We start from the raw sequence: 7,779 nt of genomic DNA, 5'->3' as shown, positions 1-7,779 counted from the left end.
TATAAATTATTTTATATTATATTTAAAAAAATTATTTTTATTTTTAGCATTAAATATAAAATAGTTTAAAAAAAAATTTAAAATCAGAATTTAAATTTTAAAAAGTTTTAAAAAATGTATACACAATTTTTATTTAAATTTGTTTGAAAATTTAATATTATTGATAAAGTGACATTTTAATGTAAATTTTATTTTTTTAAAATTCATTTTCAAAGTTTTAGATTTTAAAAAATATTATATGTTTTCAAACATATTAAAAAAAAGTAAATAAACATCAATGTAAATTATTGTCAAAATTGTTTGCACATTTGGGGGATTCTAAAAGAAATTGTTGGAAAGATAAATTTAATTATAATTGAAAATATATTTATTTATTTTTAAAAATTAATCTCATTATAGATTATTATCATATCTGCTCTTTTTTGGTATAATATTTAGAACTACCCTTCCCCAACCTTTAAATAGGAAGATAATGCGCTTTAGTGCTCTTGAACCCACATCCTCCTACGCTTAAAGCAATGCCAATGACAATCGAATTAAGACTCAATCGACAAAAAAAATATTTATTTTTAAACAATATTATATAGTTTGGATACATTTTCTAATTTAAATTATTTTTTATAAATAGTAAACATACTATTAATTAATAATATAAAAAACACTGGCAATGCTAAATTATCTTATATTTAATTTAAAAAAACAAACTTATAAATCGTTTTAATAACTTTTGAAAATATTATATCCATGTGAATGTGTACACAGATACTTAAATCACAATTAAATTACAATTTCTAATTATGAAAATACACTAACTACACCTTAAAAAAATATACTAAATACATTTTAAAAAAATTAAATCATTGTAGTGGAGTTTTTAGATTTCACCGGTAGGATTAAAAGATTGACAAGTGTTTCATAGATGTATGGTAAAATATTAAAAAAAAAACGTGTTAATTTTCAAAATTATTTATGAAAAAAAAATACACTATCACTAACACTTAAAAAAAAATTACTCTAAAACCAAAGGGTATTGGCTTGAAATGAAGCTCAAAATAGGTCGTTGACTAAATAACGCTACAATTTATACTAACTATACTTAAAAAATGAAAAATTACTTTAAAACCAAAGATTGTGGGCTTGAAATTAAGCTCAAAATAGGTTGTTGGCTTGGAATAGGTCAAGTCTTGAAGGACTCGAGTTTGCTTCTGCCTCCACTGGATCCATAGATTCAAGTCTAAATGGGTCAAATCAAGTTAAATTATTTTATTCAAAATCTTTTTCTTTATTCATTTTCCTCCTCTTTTTCCAAAACAAAGGAGAAAACTCTTTTAAACTCCGAGAGAACCTTGGACCAACCCTGTGTTGTAGTCGCTAGCTCTGCCATCAGTGGCTTTCTCCGGTTGAATAACACTCCAAATTACTCATCTTTCTCTCCTATGCCTGAACCTCCCTTTTGTTTTCCAAAACCCAAATCAAAAGTCTTTGAAAAATATCTTAACCGTTCGAACTTATTAATATGTCACAATTTAATATGTCAAATTAGATTCTCTTGAACATTTGATGAATTTGTTCTCAAGTAATTTACGATTTTTTCAATGCTTTTTGTTTATTTTTGGTTTTAAGTTCTAATTATAGTTTTTCCTTACGTTTTATTCCTTTTGAGACCCAAATTGACAAAACTATGCCGTTGAGAGTCTAATGGTTTATTTAAGTTTATGTAGGGAAATGACACTATGGCCAAACCTTGAGGAAAACATCAACTATTGTGGGTGTTGCGACACTAACCCTTCATCGCCTTACAGGAGAAAAATTTCAACGAAAAACTAACATGATGTAGTCAACCACGAAAGTTGCGATATTAGGTGTGCTGTGTCGTGACATTGAGCCTTAATATCTCGAATACAAGCCTTTGAAGTCGCGACTCCAAACCGATAATTGAAGTGAAGTAGCCTAGTGCCACCAGGGATTTAAATTGCGGTCGCGGTCGCGTTTTCGGTCGCGTCGTGTTTGTCGCGGTCGCGGACATAACGGACGCTATTGCGGTCACTGCGGGTATCGCGGTCGTGAATTTTTTTCAAATTCGCACAACTTACTGTAAAACATAGTAATTATAATTATAATTATAAAAAGTCACTTTTAATGATTTTTAGAGTGTTTTCTAACACTTATGAACCTTTATTAATATGACATGAGAACACAACTTTTATAATCATTAATTATTCTTATATTTATTTACGAATTTTCTAAGAATGTTATATTAACTAATAACAAAGTAAAAAAAAAGAAATATTAAACATTTATCATATTTAATAAGTTTGAAAGTTTTTATAAATAAAAGAATTGAGAATTCATACATGAGAGATGTCTTCAATATTTCTTGACAGCTTTGAAGATAGTGAAGATATAAATACGCTGCAAAAGGAAAAAAGGAATAGATAAATTAATGAATAGATTCTCATTAATTATTCCTATTTCCTACCACTTATTCTCATCTCATTCTACTTTCATATATAATTTAACATGCTTCGATTCTTCATTATCTTTTCATAAAATATACTTCATTCATTTATCTAAAGATATATATTATTTTAAATGTTTTAATATCATCAAAATTAAGAACAATAACAAAGGATTTCTTTAAAAAAAACATACCTTACAAATAATGATAGTGGCACGATTTAGTTTTCACCAATTAGTGGAATGACGAGGAAGATCAAATCCTTCACCTTCACTTTGGGAGCGTTCTTGACTTGATTCTCTTGGCCTTTGTCCAAAAATATATCCAAAAAAGCAACATTTTCACCTTGGTTTTCATTCAATTGATATGGAGGATATATTTGAGGAGGAGGATACATGAAAGGTGGAGGTGGGTGATACATTGGTGGAGGAGGATACATTTGAGGCTGGTATGGCACACCATAATTAGGAAATGGTGGATAATAACCATATGGTTGTGGATAACCATGTGAAGGTTGTTCTGGTGGATAAAAACCTTGAGTGCTAGTAGATGAATCACTATACCCAAGGTTACTAGAACTCGATCTCCTACCACTACCAGATGAAGAGCCTATAGAAGTATGCTTCTTGCCTTTTCCCTTTGATGGAGCTCTAGGTTCACTTCTATCTCTCCTAGGTTCAGGAAACATATTTCCATCAAACTCTGATCTGTCACGAAAATGTCCACTAGTGGTACCACCCTCATATTCTCCTCCATACTGACTAGAAGACCTAATTTCACCTCTATCACCACTATATCCGTCATCCTCATCAATTGGACTTAAACCACCACCATCGGGTCCATCGCCACTCTGACTTGGAGTTGAACTAGAACTTGAATGAGACAAAATTTGTTGTTGCGATTGATCAACATCCATTTCATCATCAGAGGTATCCACAGGCAACACACCGGCATTTTCACCATCTAACAATGGATTCTCTTTCTCATGAAGCCATTCTGATAGTGGATCAACATCTTCAAAGATATAATCAAGGCTGATAGGATTAAAACTAACATTTATATCATCAGTGCTCATTCTTTGTTGATGCCTCATCTTAAGCCTCATATTATAATAGGTAAACACTAGTTTTTCAAGTTTTTTATACTTTAACCTATTTCTTGCCTTGGTGTGAATATAACTAAATGTGCTCCAATTTCGTTCGCAATTTGATGCTGAAGTTGTTTGACTAAGCACTTTAATTGCTAATTTTTGTAATTCGGGAACACATGTGCCATATATCATCCACCACTCAGCTGCATAATATTATTTAAATTTCAAATAACTTTAAAATGTACAATATAATTAAATAATATAAATTAAATTAAATAATTTAATTAACTGTTTACCCGGATTCATTTGCTTCCAAGCTCTTTGTGCTTGTGGAGTACCGAATGTCTCATGTTTATCTCTAAATAATAACAACTGCATAAATAAAAGATAGAGTAAAAATAAAAATAAAAATTCTATTTCAAATTATTTAACTAAGTTACAAATAATAGTAGTTGAATCTAACCTGATTAACCATTCTGACTTGAGTATCCATAGAAGGTTCTAATCTTTCAATTACTGATCGTGTACCTTCTAATGTTTCTATTAATACATTCTCAGAATGCTCCACCCCAAATTGAAATTGAGGGTTGAGAAAATAACCTAAGTATAATTTATAAGAATATCATCAAATAATAATAATCTAAAGCTTAAAATAATAAAATATAAAAATAGTTCTTAATTATATGAAATATTTTATCTTACCAGCTGAATGCAAGTCGGAATGCATAAAATTCCATCTATTGTCAATAATCTTTTCATACTCTGTGAAATATCGACAATTTTGTTGAATTGCTCGTTTAGCCCTATCAATAGCCTCATAAATAAAGCCCATCGTTGGTTTTTCATCGCTATCCACAAGTCTCAATACTCTTACTAAGGGCTCATAAACTTTTATGAGGTCATTGGCTTTTTTCCAAAAATCTTTTCCCAAAACAATTTTTTGGCTTCATAAGCAGGCCCTGACTTTTGCTTTCCCCATTTTGATTCTTTAAATTCCTATATATTCATAAGAAAAATTTTAAAATAATATAATTTAAATTATTTGGAACTAATAAAATCACTAAAGGTTACTATATTTAAGTAATTATATTAACTAATTATAAAATACTGACCTTTGAATTAAACATTTCTCTCAAACCTTGCTTTTGTCTTGTTATCTCTTCAAGTTGAATGAAATGAGTTGCAAATAGAGTAAGAGCGGGTCGAAGTATTTGTCTCCCTTGTGTATACTTCTTCATCAAATCAACAGTCCAAATGTGATTGTATATAAAGCAAGTCACTTTCTTTGCCTCATCTAACACTTTTGCTACACTGGGCTTTTTCCCAATATCTTCAAGGCATAAATCTAAACAGTGAGCTGCACATGAGGTCCAATATAGATGTTGTCTTTTCAACATTAACTTTTTTCCAGCAGCTTTCATTGCTGCCTCATTATCAGCCACTATTTGGACAATGTAATTTTCTCCAATTTCTTCTACAACTGAATCTAACAAACGGTAGTAGAATTCAGCATCTCTACTACGGACACTTGAGACATCTACCGATTTCCAAAAAATGGTTCCTTTACTGCAATAAACAAGGAAATTAATGATGTGCATTTGATTCAAATTGTTGGTCCAACCATCACACATTAGAGTTGCACCCAATTCTTTCCAATGAGTCTTTAGTACATTTACCCAATCATGAACTCGTTGATACTCTGACTCCAAATACACATCTGAAACCTCATAAGGTGTTGGGAGCTTTACACCTTGTCCAACTTCTGTTGCCACTTGAATTAAGTTATACAACCATGGAGAGCTTGCTAATTGAAAAGGAAGTCTTTCATATATTATAAATTTAGATACCGCTTCACCTATCTTCCTTCGAAAACTCTTTAAAAAAGAGTCATTGACCTTTGGTTGCTTTGAACTTTTGCTTCTAACCAATTCAGGTATAGCTCCCCTTAAGGTAAACCCAGACTCACCTAGAATAGATTTACTTGTTCTTTCTCTATTATGTTCTCTAGCTGATCCATGAGAAGATCGCCCTTCTTCATAAATGTTATCCCAACCACCAGTACTTCGTCTGAATTCTTCCCTTTTATGCCACTCGTGTTGTGATTGGATACTTTCTCGAGTTGCTTGCCTTATAGCAGAAACCTCATCAATGAATCCCTCATGCTCATCCTCCTCTTCTGTTAATTGAGATAAGAATTCATCTTTTCTCCTCTTTTTGTCTATTTTCTTTGTGTTGCTTTCTTTTAGTACATTCATCATACTTTCTCTAATGACACCTGTTAATAAAATAAAATAATTCACACTTTATATTATTATCAATTATATATAATCTTTATTGATAAATTTACAATAACATTTAATAATAATAATAAAGTATCACATACCAGTAACATTAGGGCATGGTGCAACATTGCCGGTTTTATGAGCAATGTGCTCTTTAAGTCGTGTTATTCCTCCTTTCACAACTTTACCACAAAGTTTACATACGATACTTCCTCTCGCATTTGGCACTAGAGTTCCAAAGTGCCAACCTATATCATTACTTAGTGCACCCTCCAATCCTTTAGTCGGGAACTCTTCACGTGGTGGCATGCTTTATTTTTATTTATATAAGAAACATAAAATTATATTTAGAAATATAAGCAACTCATTACTTATATAGTTATATTATCAACAATATAATACCAAAAAAAGTAAACAAAATTTAAAGCTAAAGTAAAGACCTAATATTATAGAAATAAATAAATATTGTGTAAAAAATTTAATAATAATAATAATACTGGTAATAAATAATAATAATAATAATAATCATGATGATGATGATGATGATGATGGTATTAATAATAATAATAACAATAATAAAAATCTTAAAATTAAAAATTATATGAAAGGATATACTATATAGATAAATAAAATGATATAATAAAATAAATGTATTTAAAATATTTAGGTAAATAAATATGAAAAGAAATATAATTGAAATAATAATGCAAAACTAATTAAATTTTAATAATATGGTAATAATAACAAGTAAATAAATAATAAAATAAAAAAGGAAAATAATAATAGTAATAGTAATATTAAATTAATTAATTTAATAATAAAATAGCAAAAATAACAAAAAGGGACTAAATCGAACTTAAAACATAAATTTGCGGCAAATCCGAAATAAATAAAAAGAAAAAGGACCAAATTGAATGCACAAATAACAAAAATGGATCAAATGGGAAATAATCCCTATCCTTCAAAACGCACAGCTTCAAGGTGGACCAAATTGAAATACGAAATAAATTATAGGACAAAATTAAAAAGAAATAAGCTTGATTGTAAATAATAAAAAATAGGAAGGGCTAAAAGCGCAATTAACCCTTCTGTTAAAAACACGCGGATCCTAGGAAACGGGGCGGGTAAGTGCGCGGGATAGGCCGAAACGGCGTCGTTTTGGTGCCAGAGTGGCCTGCCCAAAACGGCGTCGTTTTGAAGGCCTATTTAAATGAAAAAATTTTCAGAATCTTCATTTCAGCCATTCTTCAAATAATTTTTTTGCCTTTTTCTCTCAATTATTTTCTTCTCTGCCGTTGCCCAGAATCCGGCCATCGGCCACCGTGGCAGCCGCCGATCACCGGCGACGGCGCCGCCGTGCACGGTGGTCGAAAATCGCCGAAAACATTTTAACCCCCCCTTTTTTTGTGTAGAATATAGATCTAGGGATAAAAATATCAAAAAATCACTCTATGTTGCAGATTCAAGACATGCAAGTACTTTACTGGGTTAGTTTTCTCTACTTACTTGATCTATTGCTTTGCTTGCTGCCTGTGCCCTGTGGCTGTGTTTTTTGCCTTGCCGAAATATGGAGAATGAAGAAATATATTTTGCCTTTTCGTTTGCTTGTGATTCTGTGAAATGTGAGTTTGTGAGTCTGACTTACTGAGTACTGCCTTGTATTGTGTTGTGTGAGTGAGTTTTGATTTTTTTAATCGACTTTCAGATTCAGTCTTTTACTTTACTTTGTTTTGATTGCAGGTTGGGGGGAATATATTCCCTTGTCTTTTGTTTTATTATGAAGTACAATTATTCAGTCTTTCTTCTCACTTTTCACTATTCACTTCAATATTTCATTCACCAGAATCATCATCCATGTCCATCTACAGCACTTGATTTTTTTTAATTTACGGAAACGGAAAATAACGGGAATAGCGGCCCGTTATTGCCGCAATTGTCCGTTATCCGTT

General features: G+C 30.8%; 1 protein-coding gene across 1 annotated transcript; it reads right to left on the bottom strand.

Moving 5' to 3' along the window:
• Positions 1-2,283: 2,283 nt before the first annotated feature.
• LOC107949844 (uncharacterized) lies at positions 2,284-7,519 on the bottom strand. Its single transcript, XM_041089866.1, has 9 exons — positions 7,337-7,519; positions 5,932-6,140; positions 5,422-5,823; positions 4,733-5,319; positions 4,251-4,494; positions 4,012-4,148; positions 3,845-3,920; positions 2,653-3,751; positions 2,284-2,412 (listed from the first exon to the last, which is right to left on the bottom strand). Exons 2-8 carry the CDS (start codon positions 6,137-6,139, stop codon positions 2,679-2,681), a joined length of 2,727 nt encoding a protein of 908 aa, XP_040945800.1. The 5' UTR covers position 6,140; positions 7,337-7,519; the 3' UTR covers positions 2,284-2,412; positions 2,653-2,678.
• Positions 7,520-7,779: the final 260 nt, after the last annotated feature.

Source organism: Gossypium hirsutum, chromosome D03 (genome assembly GCF_007990345.1).
Source record: "Gossypium hirsutum isolate 1008001.06 chromosome D03, Gossypium_hirsutum_v2.1, whole genome shotgun sequence".
NCBI lineage: Eukaryota > Viridiplantae > Streptophyta > Magnoliopsida > Malvales > Malvaceae > Gossypium > Gossypium hirsutum.
This window is presented reverse-complemented; position numbering and strand designations above follow the sequence as displayed.

Bases quoted from the DNA above. Each gene is read 5' to 3' on its own strand.
- LOC107949844 (XM_041089866.1), bottom strand. From the start codon at position 6,139: ATGCCACCACGTGAAGAGTTCCCGACTAAAGGATTGGAGGGTGCACTA. The intron at 5,320-5,421 runs GTTTTCGAAGGA...ACTTAATTCAAG, and splicing joins CAATGACTCTTTTTTAAAGA to TGGCAACAGAAGTTGGACAA. The intron at 4,149-4,250 runs GTAAGATAAAAT...AATTATACTTAG, and splicing joins TTCCGACTTGCATTCAGCTG to GTTATTTTCTCAACCCTCAA.